We start from the raw sequence: 24,080 nt of genomic DNA on the forward strand, positions 1-24,080 counted from the left end.
ATTCAGAGCTAGACGGGAATTGATATTTCCCTAGAGCCTGCAGGAACTCAGACCCAGCAAGCTCATTCAAATAGCCTCTAGCTCTGCTCCCGAAGAGGAGGTCTGTGGTGGTGCACAAATTAACAAGAACAGGGAAAGCTTAGAGTAAATAAAAGGAAGCACTGATTTTTCTTAAAGACAGTGATGAATTAGTTCTAGGTCTTGCATCTTCCTTAAATCGGGATTTATATCTGTTCCTTGCAGGATAGTAATTTTTAATCTTGTCAGTTGATTTCAGTAGGACATTACCAGAACCAGAATAAACTACTCTTCCAAAGGCAAGCTTAGCTTCAAGCCCAGTTATATTTTATAATCCTACAGAAAAATGTAATCCTTTTCTATAGAAGACCTACTGTTGTAACAGCCTCACCTTTCCAGCACACACAGCCCAGGTGCTTTGCCAGGCAGGTCAGCAGCCCGGCTGCCCCACACACCAGACACAGGAGGCTGTCCAGGCTCCTGGCAGAGCCATGTTTCACTCTGTCCTTCCTAAGAGTTCTGCAGCATCTCCAGCACAACCAACAGAATGTCAGTGACACCATTTACATCTGCTTTTCTTGACTGGGAAGGCCATACAGAAGGCACAAGTGAAGAAGCAGCTACGCCAGCCTGAACAAGCCCGAGGCCACGACCGCAGCCCCTTCCCCTCAGACCGCAGCACCGCACCAGCGGGTCCCAGCCCAGCAGCGCCCCGATCAACCCACTGCACCAGTACTCAACACGGCATCCATCACAAAACCATTATTGTAACCGAGCAGAGGCACCTAACCCCTCTATTCCACACAAACATTTCCCCACAGGGAAGATGTTAACGCCACTTTCAACCACCACCCCAGCTGCCTGCCAGAGGCCCTACCGCGCAGCCAGGCCAGCTCTCCGCTCCTCACCTGCTACGCAGCCACTTTTCGGTGCCTTGGCTTTTACTTCCACTCTGTCTTCTTCAGCTCTTCCAGGCCTGTTTACCAGAACCTGCAGCAACCCCTGCCTGGGCAGAGCCTGCTCTATATGGCCATGGGGGCCATATGGCCTGACGGGCTCCTCAGTGGGCCCAGCTGTGCAGCCTGGCTGTGGCCCGGGACTCACTAAACGTTCTCTTTTTCCCAGCACCCTGTTGCAAAGTTGGCAAAAAGTTAGATTTTGTTGTCTTTAATTAACGCCCGTTCCTGGGTTTCAGGTAGATAGATGCGGTGTTTCATAAACCTGAGGGCAAATACAGGGACTGGATGCCTGTTTTTTATGTAAGGGTAAAATATTTTTTGAAGGTGCTTTGCTGGGCTTCTGCAAGTTTCTCACAGCCCTTTGTTGGCATGAGGTCCTGCTGCACCCCCACACAGCCACGTACCCCCCATCTGCTCAGCCCCACGGAAAACCGAGCAGAGAGCAAATGGTGTCTGGAAATAGCGTATCTGTCAGATATTCAGAGTAATTCAAGACGGAGTTTTCCTAATCTGTAGAAAAGGAGCTCTTAAGACTCTGAAATGACTAATGTTTTAATACCTTAATCCACATTCTCATATTATTACTCAATGAAATGTCAGGTTTTGCTTCATATTTTATATATTTTTAATACATTGTCCTCTGTATTTTGCTTCTCACTCTGCGTTTATTCTTCCTACACTTGTAACTGCATTCTTTGTATATTCCTACCAGTCCTAACCAGGTGTGGTTTAGGGCTGGAATAGGGCAATTTCAGGCAAAGTGAAGCACACAGTGCAGGTAAAATTCCATGTTTTGCAGCTATTCTGTGGTGGGAAACCTGCATGTTTGTAAGGTTTTTTTACATATTTCTTCAGTCGGAGCTTGAAAAGTCAAAACCTGGGCAGGTTTGGACTAGGATATTTTAAATGGAATGTGGGACGTATCTGAAAAAAGTCACTTAATGTGGCTGGAGGCTACTTAGCCCCTGTGAGGCCGGCTAACTCAGGTGCTGTAGTTGCATCTGACAGAGAAGGACATCCCCCTTCCTGCAGACGTGGCGATGAATCCTGTTGCACTGTGGTGCGGGACGTTCTCAAAAACCTGGGCAGCGGATAGAAAAGCTGCATTCTCTTTAAGACACAAAAGCAGCCTTGTACTACTGTAGCTTGTAGTAAAGTGTTTAATAAAGTACAATATCAGAAACAATAGTCTAATAGAAAAGCTGGAAAGGTGAACAACATATATATTGTACTTGTTACATTTTCAGGGATCTTTTAGAGAGTGAAGGATTTCTGAGGGATCCTGCAGAGATACAAACAACATAGAAACTGATTTTTGTCAGTTTAGGACCAGAGATGTGCAGGTGTTGAAAGTACCTTTCTCACCGGGGAAAACGAAAGCACCGACAGAATATGATGTACTAATTACGTACTAAATACACTGGCAGCAGATGTGCAGTGCTAATGTGCTTCAAGTGTTCCCTTCAAAATAAGGACTGATGTGTAGTGCAGGTTGAAACTCGCATCCCTTGGTTTGATTTTATTCAGCCTTTCGGCAATGCAAGGTGACTCATCAGGCTGGCTGGGGTTTTGCTGTCGAGTTCTTGAAGGGCGTGATTTACCAGTGGATGTTCACTTGATGTATGTACCAGCAAGGAGACGGGTATTTGAAGCATTCAAATAACAAGTTTAATGGGCTTGGGCAGGCTGGGAAGTGAATCTGGTCTGAAGAAAGCAGCTCATCTCTCCGTCAGAGGGCTTGCTCTGTTCTCAGCTACTCATCGGGCTGGTCTGATCGCTCTGTGTACGTGCCCCGGGTACAGCAGCGGCAGAAGAGGCACAGAACAGGTCCACGAACACGCATATGCTGAACTAGAATCAGGTCATACCCATTGTTTGGACTTTTTTTTTTTTTTTCTGAATGATATTACCTATGCTTTGTTGAAATTACAAAATTTACAAAACTGAGAGATTAAAAAAATGTACTAGCCTTTTTGTGGACACAAACTGTCCATAATCACAGGCTGCTACTTGACGACATCTTTCCATCAGTACCAGACCCCTGCATAGACTCCTGAGAGGCCCAAGTAAGAACCTAACTTCCAATGAAAATTAAAAACAATATTATACTACTCATGATATTGACAGGAGAAGAAAGTTTGCCTTTTTTTTTAAAGCAGCCATTGGGGAAGGAAAGTTTGTCCTTTTTAAAGTGCAGATCTTAGATCACTACCACTCCCCAATGGTAAAGGTCTACGGTTAGTTATCTTTCTCCTGATTTCTTTCATAAATCCAAAAAGTCCGCTTTTCTTTTTAGTGTGATAGTCACATAAGGAAGTAAATCACAAGCTGTTGCAGAAAACAACTGAAATCTAGATGGACAAAAAGAAATTCTGTTCTTTGGGAACATTAGAAAATAATAATAACTAAAAAAAAATTAGAGGGTTTAGATGAGAAAAAATACGCTGATTCAAAATAACTGCAGTTCTTTTTTCGTAATTATTTTCTTCAGTGTTTCCAAGGCACTACTTTTCAAACAGGAAGGTTACATTGACTACATTTCCAGATGCGGTTTTTATTTTAAAATAAATACCACCATTAGTGACTGATACTGCAATGCAACGATCCATGTCAGGATGTGTATGAGCAAGCAGTGATGTACTTTTTGTATGCCAGAAAGCATTTATTGGCTTATGTATCATCAGTTTTCAAATAGATATGCTGTTACACCTCATTGCTATCACATTCATTTAACATTTGTTACCAATAATGTTCTGTTGATAATGTTCAGTTAATAATTTGTATTTTGCGGGGATTCTGAAGTTTATTTCAGTTGGCTAAGAAACATCCATCAATTCTCCTCCTCCTCCTTTATCTCCAACTGTGCTGAGAAAATAAGGAAAGAAGCGACCTGTCCATTTAACATTTACAGAACTTTGTGCTGCGCAGGCAACGCTGTAAATCAGCACCTCCCTTCACTGGCAGCAGATACTGACCTCTGCATCGGCTAACGTGGTTTGACTGTATCAGCCTCAGAAGTATCATGAGGTTTTAAGAGAATCAGAGCAGTAATAACCTCAATTATCAATGAAGAACCTCTAAGTAAAGAGAGCAGGGCCTTTCTGGAGTTCATTTAGACAAGTCACTGCTGCAGGGGATGTCTCAGGACTTACATCTTCTGGAACTCGGTTTAAAATTTACTTTCCTAAAAACTTCTTATCTTTGATCTTCCTTCATGAGTTCTTCATAAATAAAATTTTCCATTCACTTAAATACACATGATCTCATAAACCATTCTTCAAAAACTCTGTAAGTTGAGGAAGAATAATGAGGGCGACATTTTTGTTTTCCCTTTTCATTCTTCAGGAGGTGCCAAATTCTTGGCTAATGACAGCATATATATGCCCCAAAAACAGTTTTCCAAAATAATACTGCCCAACACAGATCAGAAGTCAGTAAATACACCCACAGCCTTGATAGTCAGAGATACTGAGATATGATCAGTTCTTCAAGTTAAGTCTTTCTGAAAAGCAGGGCCCATGTTCCTAAAAACATCTCTAGCTGCAAACTCCCCATGCAAAATGACTTGAATGGCTTTTGTTTTTTTTTTTCTTTAAAGAAAGTAATGGCTATTTACACTTGTCATCAGGCTACTCATGTCAGGAATTCAACTAATTATGCATGCACAATCGTCAAATGGTGCATCGAAGAGAACGTTTATACATGCTGAATGAAGCAACAACTGGGAGAATACAGCTCTGTAACATAAAAGGCAGCCGTAGTGTCAAAGAAGTATCTGTTAGCTAAAGACACTGTAGTCCAAGTTATAGAAAACTACATAACAAATAAAAAAGGGTCAAGAAAAAAAAAAAAGGTATTAGGATTTAAAAGCAAGATTTCTAGCTATAAAATCATATTAAGATTAATGAAAACTTTAATAGGTAAATTATTTTCAAATATTTTATTTAGAGAACTATGAACTATTTTCTAATAATGCCCTTTACATAGTTGCATCTACGGAAAGCTAGTGGAGTGAAAGCAAATGATGTAGCATTAAACGAACTTTCCATCAGAAATGATTGGTTTATCTACAAAAGCAAACCAAATACAAGTAATAAATCAAAGAGGACATTACATAAATATTTACTCTGTCAAATAGAGATTCAGTGTCAGAATTTGGCCTTCAGGGTTGATTTGCGAGTGTAGGAAAATACAGTATGCAGTAAGTGTACGGAGCACTACAGCTCTTCATTTCTGTCTAGAAAGTTGTCAGTATGATGTAAACAGAGCATTTCTAATGATATCCTCAAAATAACAGATCATAAAATCATGGAGCCGGGTTGGGGGAAGCTATACTAGTTCTCTACACGTTTGGTAGCCACTGGCTTTTTACAGGCTGCCATATATGCGTTTAATTACATCAGCCTCTTCCTTGTCCAGGATGCCCTCGTCCACATAAGCATCAGCTTGCTGATCAATGAAATCTCTCAGCTTTGAAAGATCATAGTCTGAAAAATAAGAATTCATTTGCACAATGAGTCATTGACATTATACTCCCTCACTTAAGAAACAACATCGTTGTAAAGTTTATGCAACAAATGCAGTTTTTCCAACACGAAGGGAATTCACTACAAATGCAACCTGCGAAAACAATTAAAAAACCCAAAACCAACAATAAAAAAACCCTGCCCAAAGTCTTTTTATATGTCACGGTGCTTTTACTATTCAAGAAAAATAATAATCTCTTGCTCTTGATTGCTTGCTGACAAATGCTAAAGTAAGAATATTTTCTGGTCCAGAGATCTGATGTTCTAGTCTGCGTGCAAAAGCTGTTGTTAAAACCCTATTACTTTCACAACTGTCATGGATTCGAAAGAAAGTGTTAAATCGACTGTTTCCTGTTGAAATCCCTGTAAAATTCCCACTTCCTACAAACATCTGCAGTGAAAATTCAAGAAAGTGACTTCCTGAAAATAAGTAGAAATAATACAATATTTACCTTGATACAGAACATAATATCCTGACCTGAAAAACACTGCAGGGAGTGGTCTCTAGGACAGTGTTAGTGTCAAAGGAGTCTTTGATGATCTCTGTGTGTCAATCTGCGCCACGGTGCTGAAAGACCCTTTCTCCTTTTCTGACAGGTGGTTGCATTTATGCAGCATGATTCACACCGTGTACATTAAATAGACTTTTCCTATGCTGGAAAACATCACTGTTTTCCATTAAAAGAATTCAACTCTCAAATAACATAAAAAGGTAACCTATTGTGTAGTTGTAACTCTGGCAATGGATCCAGTATATTCGCACATAAACACAATACAAATTTTAGATACTTAATTCACTGCATAAAATGTAAAGCTTAATTTGTTAGAATCCCAGGTTAGTAGTCTGGAAAACGTCAATGTCTTGAGGGCTCATACTAAGTTAAATGAATTAAGATCTTTCACAAAAACAGACACATCCTGAATTTTTCAGCATAAATTACTTATTCCACAGACAGAACCTTCAGAATATATTAATACTGATTTTGTAATGTACTCCAGTGTATATCACCATACAGCAATAAGCAGAAGGACCTTCTTTCAAACTTTACATTCTTAACAAAACAGACAGCAACAACTTCCTGTCTTTTTATGGTTGAGTGACCAAAATTGGGTAGAAATAGAAAGACATTAAGAAGCAAATTAATGCCTGTGATCATTTTTATAACAGTATAAGGCAATTCCAAGTGAGTAATACAGAAAAATGATGTTCAAAGCTCTCCACTCCAGCAGACAGGTCCTCTCCATATCTGAGTTAACAGGATTTTTTCTGTTTGCTGTAATGAGGCCAGGATTTCACATCGGGTCTGTTACCAGCACTACTCAAGAGAATGTAACCTGTTGGTCCCTCCATCTGATCTGAGTAATAGGGACAAATAGTACCCAGCAACTGAATAATGAGGTTGTGAGATTTCATTCATGGTGGCAGAACGAGATAATTATGTGGAGATGTGGAGGTTTAATTACTAAACATTCTGTATGAGACTTACAACCATTAAGATCCTATCCAATTCAAGCTAACTTGTATATCTCATGGCAATTTAATTTGATCTTTTTTTTCTAGAAATTGATAACTGTTGATTTCTAATACTTATTTACAACCTATTAATTTGGGCTAGTAATTAGAAAAATCAGCTTTGGTTTATATTCACCACAACGGCTGCAGTATTACATTGAGTTGAGAAACTCCTACAGTAAATGAAGCGAGGTCTTATTTGCATATTCAAATAAAGCCATTTGCCATTGCAAATAATTATAGAATGTACTTTCATTCCTAAATGGCTACTGTTTGTGTTATGAAACTATGAACTACTTAAGTATTTTGTGAAAAATCTGAACATGTTATTTGCACATATTAGTTAAATGACTCCCAGTTACGTTCTTTGGAGACTGAAGGCAATAGAACACCCAGCAGCGATGTCTACTGGTGGGAGTGGTGTTAATTTACACAGGAGAGGAGCTGGTCTTAAACAGCCATGGTTTCAAAGATCAAGCCAGGCCTGGGAGATACTAAGGATAAGCCCACAGAGCTTATAGATTGCATATGTGCAAAACAAACTTTGGACACAAAAGCAAAACAGGCCAAAATGCAGGCTTTTGACAAGCTTCTCTGTAAATCATCCAGACCACTCGAGTTTACTTGCCTCCATAATAGGCAATGGATATTTTTAAACCAGGAAAACACAAATTAACATTTCCAGGGTCATTAGTCATTGAATGAATAATAATTTCCACTGAAATTTGTACAAAGTTACAGATCTGCAAACATTTGCCTGAAGAAAACCTAAACCGCTTCAAGTATTTCAGTGAGTAAAACAATCCATGAATAGGGGAGGAAGAGGCTGCCCATTTTAATACAGAAATTACTTTGTGAATCGCTTTTCCGCTAGCTCCCAGGTGCTAGCTGGAAGTGGAGAAATGATTGATGAGCACATCAATACCACATAATCTTGTACTGCAGAAACACAGCACAATGCATTCACGGTTAGATAAGCTTACCCTGACTGCACTTCCTTAACATCATCCCAGGAGAACTGAATTAGCATTTTACAAAAATAAAAAGTATGGAAAGGCACAATAAATATAATGTATCGAACGAGTAAGAACACTATTCTAATTTTGTCATAACTTACACTCACTTTAAGGCCCATTTCCATTGCCAGAGGACAATAAAGATATTTTAGTGCAAATGAAAACCCATCTATACAGAAAGCGTACAGCTTAATGCATTCGCAGGCAGATAAAGTGCTATTGATCTGCAGTCACAGCCATTTTCAGACTGCAGCACTGCAGAGGAAAGGTTATTATAAGGAGGAGTGAGGGGCTGCCCAGTCAGTATGTGTGATACAGATACAGAAATAATCACACAACCAAGATCTAATTACTATAATGAGTACACTGATAAAGAGAAGCGTTAATTAGAATTGGCAGGAAAACTCTTGAGCAAATATGTATGCCTGCTGCTAATTGCCATTACTGCCATTGTGTGGAAATGATTTTAGAGATGGAAAGGAAAATTTTAAATTCCTTCATATTATGGAGTTTCATATAGGAAAATGAATGTGTTGAGCTGTAAGCACGCACCCATCTCTGAAATGTAATTCCTATGCGCTTCAACTCACAGAGAGGGTGGCCAGATTACCCAGGGCTAATCTCATCTTGGGTCCCACTCTGCTTGGCTGGTGCAAGAAGGATCCTTCTCGCCAGGCACCAGCCATATGCCAGGGACGGATCCCTTGGCTAGGAGCTCGCACTCACAGAGCGGGCGATGGCAGAAGACCCAGCAGTGGCAGAGAGAAGGGACAAGAGGCTGGTTTTATGTAAGATCTTGAGGGCAAAAACGATATGGATAAATAAAAATCTGTGAAAAATAAGGTAGAAATCCTGCTGCTGCCAGCTGCCTCCCGCCAGCTCTCATCCAGCCCTGCGTCTTCCTCAGAGTCAAAGGTGGGGCAGCTGGTGAGCACACCCTGTGCAGCCACTTCAGTCACTGCTCCTCTTCCACACAGCTTTGTGCCTCAGAGCTACAGGTATCAGAGTTTCTTTGGGCTGTAATCCAATATATCACAGTGCTAGTCACATAAGTTTGTATCTTAACTCTTCATGATTATGAAACAAGACTCATTGCTGTTTGTGCTGGCATGCACAGTGCTGGCCAGATGTGCTGAGCTTTTCTAGATGCATCCAGACATTTAAAATACGTTTACCTCACGTACAAAATCATAATTTAAAAATATGTTGAACGAAGAAATGAAGCACTAGACAGAACTGACGTACTGTTACCTGGTGACAGACAGACCACCTCAACTATCTGGACAGCGCGTGACTACCTTCCAGCTGGGTAGTCACTGTGTGTTTTGTGACCAGCGGCTGTTTGAGCCAGTTTACGTGAATTTGCCTTAGTTTACTATTTTCATTCATTGATTTAACTTTTCATGACCTGTATTATTTAAGTCTAACACCACTAGTTATCTCTATAATCTAGACAAGCACAGTTTCACATTACTATTATTTAATTTATAATCTAATATGAAGTTATACCACGCAATTTAAATTACATGCTTTGTTATGTATATGGTGCCCATCCCAATGTCAAGGCTTTTTATTTCATACCTTCTTTGTTACCTTGTTTGTTGTGGTTTTTTAGCCATTCTATGTTCTTCCTGATTGCTTCCAAATATGCCTCAGCTTTCCCTAGAGGAAAGGATGGGAGAGAAATAAGGCATGCGCTTACATCAGTGATGGATGCAGCTTGCTTAACCGGGTGATGTTGGTCACGGCAAAGGCAGATTAAAACTATTCTTAGTTTCTGTTTAAAAGCTGAGTCCTGTCAACCTTAGTCAGGCAAAATTCCCACAGATGGATAGCAGGTTTTTTCTGTGCAGGATAAGTCATCCACAAACTTAGGATCATGGGTTTTTTCATCCGTATACACAACTTTTTGTGGTATGCCCAGACACTGCACATGTGGATTAAAGGCAACCTATAGCTTTTTGATCATAATAATTGTTCAACAAAGATGAAGCTGTTAAGACAGCAAGGAATGACTTAAATAAGACTAAGAACTTTGAGTTCATATACAAAGTGTCAGAAAACTCCTCCATACAGAAGTACTAACAGCGTATAGCAAATCTGAGACTGTGATATTTTGGAAAGACAAGTTGAAATACAGATATCTATATTTACTGGGAAAAAAAAAAAAAAAGATTTATTAAAATTACCATGATAACTCCTTGTTAAAGCTCAAATTTTAAAGTGATGGCTATTTTTAGACCAGAATGCACACAGGACAGAATTAGTTCAAGGATTACCTAATAAGGCCCCTAAGGAAATATTCCAGCTAATGGATTTTGAATTCTTAACTTGGCTGGAGCTTTATTGATGTAATGTTCTTACATTTGTCAGAGAAAAAAAACTAGTAGAAGGTTACTACAGCGAACTATGCATGTCTGGCCCATTATTAAGTGGATGCAGTATTAAATATACCATAATTTTGAGCTGGGAGTGCAGAGTTAGCTTTGTAGTAAGTCACTCTGTGAAAGAGCAAAGGGTATTGCATGATGAGACAAAGAACTAAATAGTGATCCAATTTAAATTTCTAAAAAGCTATCGGGCTGAACATTTTTCTGAAGGTAAATAACCTGAACGAAACTGAAAAGACAGATCTTCGTTGGACAAGTGAAATATGTTATTTATCACTTCCCATGGGTATAGAGACAATTTTCCTTTACTGTGAAATTAGAAAGCCATCTCAAGCTGTTTTCCTCTTCTATGCTCAAATAACCACTGTTGGAAAAATGCCACCTCCTATTTGTGTCTGGCTAGTGGTTTGTATGTCTGCATTGCCCACAGGACTGAACTAGCTGACCAATGAACTACAATCTGCTGTAGCCTTGACTACTGCAATTCCTTACTGAGCGTATTGCAGCGAAAACACATGCATCCAAAAACGTACTAGCATAAACCAGCATCAGCACAAAACAGACTATAAGCCCTTTTTTTTAGCCAACAGGCTGCAAAACATAGATACTTATGCTGGATCGTGAGCAGCAAGAACCCACTGAAAGGTTTCTGCACCAACAAACATCCTCCTCCAAAGGTTCAGCGCTGTAAGGAGGCACAGTGTGTGCTACAGATTTGTTTTGAGATTTGGCAGCCGATTTGCACCCCACAAACAGAGCGACTTCAGCTATTACAGTCCAATGCAGCACAGTACATGGCATTACATGTCATGCTGAGGCAACTAGGATAATAAAAACACTACTAAGTTTGCTTATTGAGACACTAACTTACTGTAATAGATATTCAAAGTTATGTAAAACAGGTTAAATGCTGATGAACCGTAACCTCTGGCCGTGAGCAATGCAAATTATTTCACTTTGCAGACCCAGAACTTTTCCGTACCTTTCAGTTCCAGCTTGTTCTAACACAAACTAGAGAGATCAATGGGCTCACTCAGAATATTGGATATCCTGATGATCTGATTTCACTGAAAAGCCACAGATGGAAAGAAGCAAAATCTCTCTGCGTTGCTGTGCCAAAATGCAAGAAGAGCTCTCAATTCTGTGAAAGATGATGGCCTTACTCATCAGGGGATATAGTTTCATATATCTAGAAGTAAGCAAATAAGTACACTTCCAAACCAAGCTGTTGTGTGCTGGCTCCCAGTTGACTGTAAACTGAAGATATTTATGCTAACACAATGGAAATTTATGCTAACAATGGAAAAACAATACCAAAGACAGGAAAAGATTCCAATCACTTAGAATACGGATGGAGCAAAAAACAGCGCTATTTTGTACCTCTGGGCTCTTCACTGTTTCCTGCTGCCTTTTGTTCTTCATTTTTTGTAGAATCCTTTGAAATTTCGTATTCCTTTTCCATTTTAGCTGCTTCTTCCTTCGTACTGTCTGCTTCTTCACTACTCTTGTCTAAAGAAACAACAGTAAGAGCATTTTTGTGTCAAATGTACCAAAAGCACTCCTATATCACATCAATGTGGTCTTTAGGAAGTAAAACAGCTTGACTCATGATTGAGGAAGAACCTCATTGGAGTCTGGCTCAAAGTGGTTTCTACAGCTCATCTCTATCCCAGACCTCTGCAAATAGGAATATCTGTTTCTGCTCTTACAAATGGTAGCTGAATACAGGTGACTAAAATCTATAACATGTATTAATAGTTCATCAAGGCACATTCCTTTGTGCAGAGAAAAATTATAGGAAATTTGCATTCACTAGATCCAAAGTTGACAAAGAATTATTTTTTTAAAATGTATTATTTAAGTCTTAGAAAGCATCGATACAGCTTGGTATCGTATATGTGTAATGTCTGGAGTCCACTGAAGAAAAGGACAGTGGATATACTTCTCAAAGATTGGACAATTAAGTAAAAATTCCTCTCTTGCTGTGTGTTTAGACATCCCAGCTGTGGCTACAGGTTCTTGAGGGACTGTAACTTGCAGTCTGGATCTAAAGCAGTTAGCATGCTTTTAACTGAATAGGTTAAACCCCATGTTATTCCAGGAGAGAAAATTGTAGAATAAGTACCTGCTGGTAGCTTTGTTCCGGTTTTAGCAGAAGGGTTCTCAAGCTTCTTCTTTGTCTGCTCAGCTATCATTGTATCTAAGTTTTCTAGAAATCAAGGCAAAACAAAACCAAACCCTAGTTAGTCTTCAACAGATATACTATATTCTCCACAATACCAGTTGGAATGGTAAGTAGAAATCTAAAAGAACAGTCTTCATCCTTGCCTCTGAAGAATTACTCCAGAGCAGACACTAAAAGAACAAATAAATAGCTATACGGAACTTCGATCAATCTTCTTAAAAAAATTGACAACTAAATCATGACAATAGGTGTATCAAATAGAGGCAATATTCATAAAGACAGTAAATGTGTACATACATATTGTAATATTTAAATCATATAACAGTATCTGTAGCAATTTATTCTGATGAAAGCAATGAAAGGGTTTAATTAACTCCACAAAGTATACAAGACTATGAAATATCTGCTTCATCCTGGTGGGAAAGTATTATCCCAAACTGCTTATCTGTCTAGATTTTATATGGTTTCACCGGAAAAGAAGTCTAATAAAAGCTTTTATAATATATTTAGATTAACGAATATGTGAATCAAAGTGAATAAAACAAATTTTTCTTTTAAGTTGCTGAAGTCAAGTATTTACCTGAAAACCCAGTAGACAAATGTGGCCATGTATATAGTTCTAAAAGTCTAAAAAACTCATCTACTTTGAAAGTAAAACCACCTTTCCATCAAGATGGATGTTTCAGATATAAACATTGTATGTCTATGTGGGGAAAAAAAGTCCTTTTGGGATTCACAAATACAGATCATCGTGCAATCTGCCATATTTCCTCAGTCATATTATGAACATGGTGTAGAATTTTCTTTCCCTTTATCAGCTTTTTTTAAAGGTTCAGTTAAACGTGGATGCAAAATTTGATAGATGTCAGCTAGTTGGAGGGGTATTTTTGAGAGACCTAGTTTTGAATTGTCAATATCATCTTTATATACACAGCTAAAGTATTCAGTATGAAATGTGGTAACTGTGGCATAATAGAAATTAGAGGGCCAGTAAATATTTTAGATCATATCTTCTGTGTAAGACCAACATTTTATCCATCAGAAAGATACTCAGCACTGAAACCTAGAGATTCATTTCTCAGCAAGCACATTTCTCTTCATGGCAGAGCAGCATAAACAATTCCGCCTGCCATATGATGAGAAATCACATAATCCTGTCTGCCTGAGTCCTCTCTATTCTATTCTTTACATAAAATTAAAATTTAAGCAATTTTTGTTGGCACCTTACTTAATCGCACCCTGTCAATTCTACATCACATTATGGGTTTTTTTGGTTAAAACTATTTTCATTTGGTACATATCCTTTTAATGTGATTTCTGGCCTTGCCATACACCCTAAACTAAACAGGCCTGGGCTGGGCTACGAGCTGGATCAGACGTAAACTGATGAAGAGAAAAAACAAGCTAGAATTATAGCGGTGGTATTGATGCCTCACTAATCACTTAATCCAAAGCTTATTGAAAAGATCGTAAACATTCCTTTCAGCTGAGCTTAAGATACTTTTTTAAAAATCCGGAATCAGTACCATACTAGTATTCCAGCAGGAATATAAGGATTCTTCTGTTGCAAGAGGCACAGTTTTGGGGATAAGATTATACAGCTAAGAACCTTGTGCTTCATTAAATATAACTTAATGAAAACAGAGTACGAACCTGGTGCTCATCGTGCAAATACACTCACTTAAAAACCCTTCGTAAATTCAAGTGAATAGATTATTCTTGACTAATTCATGCAAATGAAAAAATATCACTCATTTTAGGCCTTAATTCAGCAAAATCTATTAAATTAGCCTTATTTTTAAGTGTAAACATAGTATTTAAAAATAAATAGGAGTATTTACATGTTTTAAATGCCACACGTATGTAAGTGCATTGATTCGTAAGTGCCTTTCATATTCTGTCTTAAACGTGTGTGCGCTGAGGCATGGCCACGGTGAGCTTGTATTAGCAGAAAACAAAAAGACTCTACCACAAGATGGATTTATAACCTGCTGAGACATCTTTAGATTTAAATATCTGCATATTGATAACATTTCTGATTGCTTTTGTTATGTTGGTAGACTGTAGCGTTTAAAAGCTGTACACTCGTTCACATCCAGCGTGTGCTACTGAAGGCAACAGGATTTATACTCCTCCATTATTCAGTTCTATAAATCCCGCCACGAATTCTACAGTTTCTCTGAGTCTTTGTATTTGGCTAACAATTTCATTTGAGTTCATTACCTGAGTAATAAAGAACATTTATTACTTCTTTGACAAATACAGTAACATGGCAATATGCATTGTTTTCCAGCCATATGCATTGAACAGCTACATCTGTATATTAAGTCGCTTATGGCAATATTGACCACTAATGGCCCAAGCTTTGCCACTAAAGCCAGACTGAATATGATAATAACTATATTCCATTTTTGAAGTTCTATTTCATCGGTAAAGATATGGACAAGTTTATATGACAGACCTTTTAATAAGGACTACACTTTACAGGACAAATATCGACGCTATCTTGCTAGCTGGGCAGCGCATCAACTTGAATCTCCAGATTTCATAAGCAGCTGTATATTCTGCGCCACAGAGAGGAGTTAGCTCTGTAATTTTGTTCATGTTTATGGGGATCACTTGGTGTCCCTATATATATATATATATATAATAGAGAGAATGTTACCAGAGAATCCCAGTTCTCCTTGAACAGGATTTATTGCCCTTTTTTGCCCTTCAGAATGAATGTCTTTAACAGCTGGTATTGTTTCAAAACATGTTTGTACTTGCCATATGTTGCTGGGCCAGGACTGAACAATGTTTGCTCGGAGTTGTGCTGATGGAGTGAATCATCTCCTCGCCGGAGCTGTGCCTGGCCAGCAGCTAAGCAACGCGCGGCGTGCGCGGAGCTCTAACAAGAACTCATTACTTTTCCGGCATTGTTTCCCTGGCAACCTAAGTTTTACAGAGGAAGGGTTCAGAAAGGTACTGACCTTTCCACGGAGCTGGACACTTATTTGAAATGGCACTAATTAAAAGAACAGAACAGTAACTACTGAGCTAATGGAAGTGACCTGCACTGGTAAAACAGGTCACTCCTGGGGCAGATGGCTTTCCACAGGGCGCCGTAATCTCCCCACTCCAACCAGCCAGCAGGAGTTAGGAGATCTGGTTTCTGCCTTGCCTCACTTTCTAACTTGCTCTTTGATCTGGAACGAGTTACTGAAGCATTCCTGATCCAGGAGGGCTCCTATTTTGAGTCCTGGGCCCAGTTTCTACAGGTACTACACATTGATAGATCCTATTAACTGCATCTGAAAACGCAAATTCCCAGCACTTTAGAAACTTTGAAGTCTTTCAAATTGGGTATTCAAAAATTGGAATCACGTAAAAGCTGAATGTTTATCTTAACTCTGGGAGAATGCACTGCAGTAGCAGCCTTTAAATCCATGGAAAAAGATACTACATGAAATAATATTACAAATTAAATTACTTTGTTCTTCTTAGAGAGGCAGAAACTAATGTACCCGTCCAAGTATTTAACAGAATTGGCAATGGAAGCCTGAAATGGACCCTTCTCTACAGACAGACAGAATCACAGTGTTTTCCAGACTCTTACGAATTTTCCTGCAAAGGGTTTTTTCATCTGCGTAATTGTCTTGCAGCCGGGAGGCAGTTTCACATTCTATCCTCGTCAAATTGACTGAAGCTGAGACTTCATGTCATTAAACTTCTGCAGAAAGATCTGCTTTGCTGTTCTGTTTTCATGCAGCATAGAAAGGCTGTGCATATTAAAGGAGAAAAAGGGACGATCATGGTTCCTGAAATCAATCTTAACGATAGATAAAAAATGAGCTACTTGATGAGTTCATACACTACAGCAGCTTCAGCCGGAAAGCTTTGTGCTGATGACTGCTGGCATGAGACACACGTATTTCAGGCATTAAAAAAGCACAGTTCTCTCAGGGCTCTTCTGCCTCATGCCGGAGATGAACCTGAAGAACTTGCAAGGCCTTTTTACACCTGTGACAGAACTCAGGACATCCCAGCATTCGCTGTGACTATTCTGTGGAGAATAGCATACCTGATTAATTCTTTGGCCAAATCTTCCTTTCAGCTTACGTAAGTGCAGGTCCAAACACTGTCAATATCCACTGGATTTTCACCGATGTAGCCAAAAGCAGAGTTTGACCTTTAGTCAGCTCGTACATGTTTCATGCATATGTCACATAAACTGCCTAAATGTGAGGTACAAGAGAAGTCCCTCCATTGTGGAATTACAGATGGGTTTCAGCCTTGTGAACTTCTTGCTCCTTTCCAGCTTCCTGCCTTACGTGTCAAAATATAGCATTTTCTTTTTTGAATCTTTCTGTTTGATTGGTTTGTCATGATGATGTGTCTGAAGCCTAACACTGCCATGAGGACTGACCAGGTAGTGGCATCACTTGTAAATGGATTACAGGCAAGATGGTCAGAATGGTTTGAAATAAAACAGCAGCAACATCACTTGGCAAGCAGATTAAAAGCAACTCAAGAAGCAAAACATCATTAAATAGATGTGTTTGGAGGTGAACAAAGCTCTGACCAAATCTCCTTTATTGTCTTTATTAAAATCCCTACCTCCCAGCTTTATCCTTTCAATATTCTACAGGCATTTCCTTTGCTTTACTCCAGGTCTCCTAGAGCTGTGTGGTGCAGTTCTTTCCTAATCCTTTCCCATGCTGAGGCTGCTACATGGCCTGTGTGCGCCTTTTAAATATTTTGATATCATGCACTTTATAAGCAGGGCGCTTTGGGACTGAAGCAGCACACAGCCGCCCCTGCTGCAGGAGTGGGATGGAGCTGAGTTTTGAAAGTTCAGTGACACCCTCATCATCATCTCAAAACATAACTTACGGTCTGAGTGCTCAGCTGTCAGCAGAGATACTGAATTCAGAAAGTGAGGGGGTTTTATGCAGCTATTAAATACAGTAAGAAAAAAAATTAAAGCTTTGCCCTCCTTTCTTCAGAAACACAAACCACTTGGTAGGACACAAACCCTATACTTTCAGGAACTAAGCAATATACTTGTCAAAAGAAACACTACAAGGAGGTGGAGATTTCTTACAAAGTATCCAGTTGGGAAAGCACAGAGGAGGCAGTGAAGGGAAACAAAAGGAGGCAATATATTTGCAAGAAATAGCGACAAATTTAACGGGTAGATAGTGATAAGCAAAGGAATGAACTGTAATATATTCGTTTTGGTTCCTGTACATGATTTGACAGTCGTGTAATGTGGTGGGAAAAAGAATTAGTAATACTAAAACTACTGGATCTCTCTCAAAAAGATATCTGAGAAATTTTAGATCCTACGGATACTGGAAATACCACGCTTTCAAACATATTGTCACCCTCAGATGATGCCCATTTTACTGCAGTGTGTAGAACTGTAAGGTTAGCTGTCATAGACTTGTCACACCGTAGCTACCCATTTATTTTCTATGCGGTGAGAGTCTAAAGGGGGGAAAACAAGAGAGAAGATCTAAGCAGCTGGGGCAAAAAACCCCATTCATGTGTTTGTGTAAATGCAGAAGTAGCATGGGGCAGACATGGATGAGGCACGGGATGAGGCTACAGAAAGAAAAGCTGTGAAGTTGCAGCGGGGTCTGCGATCAACATACTTCCCGCATTCCAGTCCTGTCTGGGGCCTTTGCACACTCTCTGTCCCCGCATCCTTTTATCTCACCTCCATGCAGATTCATCTCAGGTTGAAGTATTCACATATACTTTACACCATCACTGCTGCTCCTCAGCGTTCGGCCCACTGCCCCTGTCTGAGGTGCCCCCAACTTCTACTTTTCAGAACAGGACAGATTCCTGGCATCTGTGCCACCTTAGTTCATCAGATATGAAATAAACGAAAGAAAAGAGAGCTCCCTGAAATTAAATAACTCCCACTGGCAGCTGTATGCATCAGTCATATGATAAAGTAATACTGGGCAAGGAAATTCAGATAGGGAAATCGATTAAAGATTTTAACGCTTATGAAGAAAACCTACAGTAGCAACAGGCCATTTTGGAAAAAAAAGGACATCAAAAAAGAAAAACAAGGTATTATGCATGAACAGTTCACTGAATGAAATACTGTCACTGCCCTTCATCTCCCAGGTTAAAATGAAGAAAGAACAAAAGGTCCATATGACACTGTCCATCTATCACTTGCAGCCTCTGGCACTGGTTTAGCCACACCGTCCCTCACCCCTTGGAAATCACACAGTCGGCACCAGGGAGCATCTGCTTCTGGAGACAGTGAGTAGGGGAAAGATGATGCCAGTCTGTGCTGTGATTTGCTCTTTGCCTCACGCTCTTGGCTCTGTGCCCATTCTTGCCTAACTAAACAAATATCAGGACCAGACCTCTGGCCTGCAGCATCTGTGCTGATGAGAACTTCAGGGATTAGTCACAGCATTCAAACGAGTTCTCCTCTCCCAAGAGAAGGCCAGATTGTGTCTACTCTGCACTGGCCTGTGCTGGGGACATCACAGAGCCCTGCCTTCAGCAGAAGTGGAGCTGTTGAGGGTACCGAGCGTGAATGTGAGAGGCAGAACAGCTATTCCTTATTCCTTAGCAGAAAGAGGCAAGGGCATGTTAAAAATCAGCATAGGAGACTTTCTGCCTTTTCTTTTTCCCCTGGATTTTTTTTTAATGCAGCCTCAGTCTGGCTAAAAGAGAATATTATAGTAAAACAATATCCAAACAGTAACTTTAGAAAAGGACCAAACTAATGAGTGTGCGTGTACCTCGGCAATAGTCACCAACGAACCATCCATCTCCCTGTTGTCTTGCAGTTTGGTCTTCTTTCCAATTGTCCATGCAGAACAAATGATGAGGGGGTAGGAGAGGTAAACAGAGACATCTGTTCCTGCCCATTTCTAACCAACACAATCTCCTGTTCAGTCACGGGGGAGAGTGTGGCTTCTGACAGTGAGTCAGAGCCAAAGGGAGGCGGTGTGAGAGGTGGCTTTGGTTTGGGCTATGGAGGGAGGCAGCTGCAACTCAAACACTGCATATTGATGAGCCGGAGCAATTTCTCTGTTTTCCCTTTTATTAAAAGGGGGATTTGCTCCGCAACTAGTCTGCTGTGGGCTGTGTGTTGTAAACTGCGGCTCCAGTAAGCTAAATGCTCTACTACAAGGAGGTGAAAAGTGGGATCCCCCTCAGAAAGAGCAAAGCTACAGAGTGTTCAAACTCTTCTTCCCACTCCTTTGCTTCTTTCTGTTCTCCAATGTTGTTCAGTTGTGGAACATACAGAAGCCACGATTTAGAAACTGAAAACAAAATGGCCAACCTCAATCATAAGATGCGATAAAATACATAATATATGCAGTATAAACATGCTTCTATATATCTATGAGATAGAGAAGTACTGATGGCAAAAGTTTGTGCTACACGTATGTCTTAGTTTCGACTGAAACAGAGCTAATTTTCTTTCTAGTAGCTGGTACAGTGCTGTGTTTTGGGTTGAGTACGAGAATAATGTTGATAACACACTGATGTTTAGCTGTCACTGAGCAGTCAAGGAATTTTCAGCTTCTCACACTGGCCTGCCAGTGAGAAGGCGGAGAGCGCACAAAAGGCTGGGAGGAGACACAGCAGGACGGCTGACCCCAGCTGGCCAAAGGGACAGTCCACGCGAGACAACGTCATGCTCAGTATGTAAAGCTAAGGGAAGACAAAAGTGGAGGGGACATTCAGAGCGATGGCGTTTGTCCTCCCAAGTCACCGTTACACGTGATGGAGCCCGGCTGTCCTGGAGATGGCTGAACACCTGCCTGCCCATGGGAAGTGGTGAATGAATCCCTTGTTTTGCTTTGCTTGTGTGCATGGGTTTTGCTTTACCTATTATATTGTCTTTACCTCAAACCACCAGTTTTCTCACTTTTACTCTTCCGATACTCTCCCCCATCCCACCGGGGAGGAGTGAGCAAGTGGCTGTGTGGGGATAAGTTGCCAGCTGGGGTTAAACCACAACAATGTTCTAGTCCATAAATGATAACTCCACAGAAGAATACAATGTGCACATAACTAAGCTACATTTCTAGGGTAATAGTTGAGTGGATAACACAACTTCCATTTGATCAGGGTGGCAATAGATAAATTTGCTACAAATCTACTCTTGCAAGCAGTGTACAGCAGGAGAATATAATCAACGTACTGTGTAAAAAGAATTGATACATACACACTTGTGCCTCTTAAGAATTTGTCTATCATCTCTGAAAGTTCTATTTTTGTTATGGTCCACTGGGCTCTAATTACCAATATTTCCCAGAATGGTTCTAAAAATCACTCATTAGTTTGGTCTTATTAGTGGGAGACGATTTACAAATGTTTTAATATCTGAACAAACTGGCAGAAACCATTTGTTCCTGCTTCTAAGTTGACAGCAATATTATTAAAATAAATGTATTATGAAACTATAGTTTACATAAATACTATAAATAGAGCTTTCACCAGGTGGTAGTGGACTACTATGCTTTTGTTTTAAAATTAGCTAGATAGCCTGGCATATGTAGGAAAAGTCACCCGGCACACAAAAAAATCCTCTTCTTTGTGTCATGTAGATGAAGCTTTTCTTTAGTGTTTATCTGGTCTGTGATAGATGGCTCTGATAGAAAAGGTATCAGAGTGAATCTCCACCATGACACTACTCAACAGACAGAAGGAAAATGAAGGCAAGTATGATATTATTCACAAACTAATATTCAAATAGTACAAGTAACTATGCAATGCATTCCTTATTCTGCTCTGTGTAAATCAAAGTGAGTTTTGCTCTTGGCTCAAACAGCACTTTTTCCCTTGAAGCACTCAGCACCATGAAGGATATAGTCCTTTCAGTTCTGCATGGAAAATTCACTATTAGCTTTTTATGCACCAGAAACACTATGAATGCCGAGAATAGTGAAATATTCTACACTGAATCAGCCATAACTTCTCTGAAAGCTTCTTGCTGCTTCCCACTGGTCATTATGTGGAGATGCCAACTCTTTCACTCCACCCTGTCACTGCGCTCTTGCCAGAGCAATCATTGTTTCAGTAACTGTCCTAATTCCCTCCCAACACTCAGCCTTTCAGTGGTAACAGCCTGGGCCTTGGCAGGTTGGGGCAAGCACGGAGTGTTCAGCTGTTTGGGCAGCATTTGCTGGATGCTGACAACCAATGCAGAGGTGGGTAAGTTGATACCACAGTTGGATCTAATCCACAAGCCACCTGTGTAACTGTGATCCTGTGTCATATGATTGATTACCTTATGCTTTCATTCTGTACCAATAACATTTGTCTATTTTTTTAACTGCAAAAATAATTTTAAAGCCGCTTGCAACTTCAGAGGGCAGACAGGCCTTCTAGAAAGATTTCTGAAATCCTTTTGAACAGGCTAGAAACATATAATGAGGCTTTCATTCCACAGAAAAAATTGCTCCCAGTACATCAAATAGAGCATTCATAGTTAAGAAAGTAAAGTGTGATAGAAGGTAATGGCATTTTGCCACTAGAAGGGCAATTATCAAATATGATGCATTTCAGCTGAACACACATTTTATATCAGTTCATTACAGCCTCTCATTAGTGTTTCCAGAGCTATAGTTTCTGAATACATACTGTAAAAGGTAGGCAGTACCTTTTATCCTCTTTCATACGCATGACTACCTTGGTTTTGGCTTTTTGGGTTCTGTGTTACAGATTATATTTAGCATATGTAAAGCTTTTAAATATGTATTACATAATAATGAATATTCGCATAAAACATGAATGCCCTCTTCTTGCGTTTCTCTGTATGTGCGTGTGTTTTCCTTGCACCACACTGCAGCTAGAGCCTTCGTAACTTAAAGCTAAACCTAATAAAATAATTCACTGCAGCAGCAAGTTGGTTTCCCCTAGAGTAAGATACAATGATGATGACATAATGCTGTGGTTTCCAAATCCCAAACCAGCTGCTCCTGGCACACGCATTCACATTCACTCTCTCTGTGTCCATGTGAGAGGCCCAAAAGCTTGTGACTTGATTCAGTAAATGATTTATTATTTTGAATGTATAATTCAGGGACATAGCTTACGCATGGCTTCAGCCACCAAGGGGGGAGAAGTAACTTAGGCAGTTTCCTAATGTAATAGGAAGGATATAATTCATCTGCACAAACCCAGTAGGTTTTTTCCACCAAGAAGCATAGGATCTGCTCACTGATTTTGGACGGAGGGAACAACTCAAAGCTGCCAATGTTTTTAATTTTTTCCTCTCTCTGACAGATATTTGTACTAATTCCTTTATATGCCACAAATAAATACAGCTGGGGATCAATCCCCTAACCCAAACTGCAGCAAGCACCACGGTACCTATTCAAGTATTACTGGGTATATTCTGTTGTAACTTTTAGCTCAATAAGGATGGCAATAAAACTGCTGCCATGCTCATGGATACTGCAAAAAGCTAAGATTCTCCTGTGCTTGCTGTTCTTGACTATTTGAGAATATTAGCTCAATAAACGAAGGTCAGCTTTAAAGCCATTTCTCAACGGCAAGTCTAAAAAAAGAATACCACAGAAGCAACTTGAGACCTACAAGAAAGCTTTTTCTACTACAGTAAGTTGCTTTGATGGAGTACAAAATTCAACTCTGCATAAATCACTCATTTGCAAGGCAGAGTCTGGATACATCAGTTAATAGTCTTACTTTAAATCTAGACTAAATCAGACCTCTGAAATTCTTAACCTAATCCCTGCCCTCTGTACTATGTCATCATGGCAATTTATTTCCAGGTTACAGTATTTATTTACTCAAAGTAAAGTCAATATGAACAACTGCCCCAAATTTCAGCAGGAAAAACGCATCCGTAGTGTAATTCCATTATCTCAGTGGTCTTGCGTCAGGGATGAATTTAGCCTATTAAGTTTTGGCACAACACTACCAGTGAGGGCAGTATCTGCTTAAGCCATATTAACTTCATTTGTAGAATGACACTGAAACAAACAACTGTGCTTGTAATCAACCATTTCTTTATGTGCATCTATCTTTAAATGTACAGGCAGTCAGAGAAATAAAGAGCTGAACTGTAGCATAAGATGTCCAAATATTCCAAAATTCAATAACTTCTCACACAAAATAAAGGGATAATCTTGGTCAGAGATATAACGAATTCTTTAGAGAGGAGATGCAATCTTGTACTCAATGTGAATCATGATCCACTGGATTTTTTGCAGCCAAGTAACTGATAATCAAACCATACAGTTACAGTGGCATCAATCAATCATGTACCTGCAACAGCCCATATCAAACAAGCCAGCAGAAGTCATGAAAGATGATTACCAGATCAGGCTGACTGAGTAAGCTGAGAATTGCCCTGATGTAAATAAAAACTTTTCAGGCCAACCCAGATCAGGAATACTTCAGAAAAATGAAAGGATTGTGTACAGCTTATGCAGATAAGCCTTTGTTCTGTAACTCTCCTTGTTTAACAAGAAAA

General features: G+C 39.7%; 1 protein-coding gene across 2 annotated transcripts in view; it reads right to left on the reverse strand.

Annotated features, from left to right (window-relative positions):
- Positions 1-4,957: 4,957 nt before the first annotated feature.
- Positions 4,958-24,080, reverse strand: part of SCG3 (secretogranin III) — a 31,437-nt gene continuing 12,314 nt past the window's right edge. The window contains exons 10-13 of one of the 2 annotated variants that reach the window (XM_065641519.1): positions 12,548-12,631; positions 11,803-11,931; positions 9,626-9,694; positions 4,958-5,464 (exon numbers count right to left, since the gene is read on the reverse strand). In XM_065641519.1, the coding sequence (XP_065497591.1) occupies positions 5,346-5,464; positions 9,626-9,694; positions 11,803-11,931; positions 12,548-12,631 (401 nt within the window). In that variant the 3' untranslated portion in view covers positions 4,958-5,345. Of the gene's footprint in view, positions 5,465-9,613; positions 9,695-11,802; positions 11,932-12,547; positions 12,632-24,080 lie in introns of both variants that reach the window. The other variant, XM_065641518.1, reaches the window with a different exon arrangement.

The sequence above is a fragment of the Caloenas nicobarica genome, chromosome 10 (assembly GCF_036013445.1).
Source record: "Caloenas nicobarica isolate bCalNic1 chromosome 10, bCalNic1.hap1, whole genome shotgun sequence".
Classification (NCBI taxonomy): Eukaryota; Metazoa; Chordata; class Aves; order Columbiformes; family Columbidae; genus Caloenas; species Caloenas nicobarica.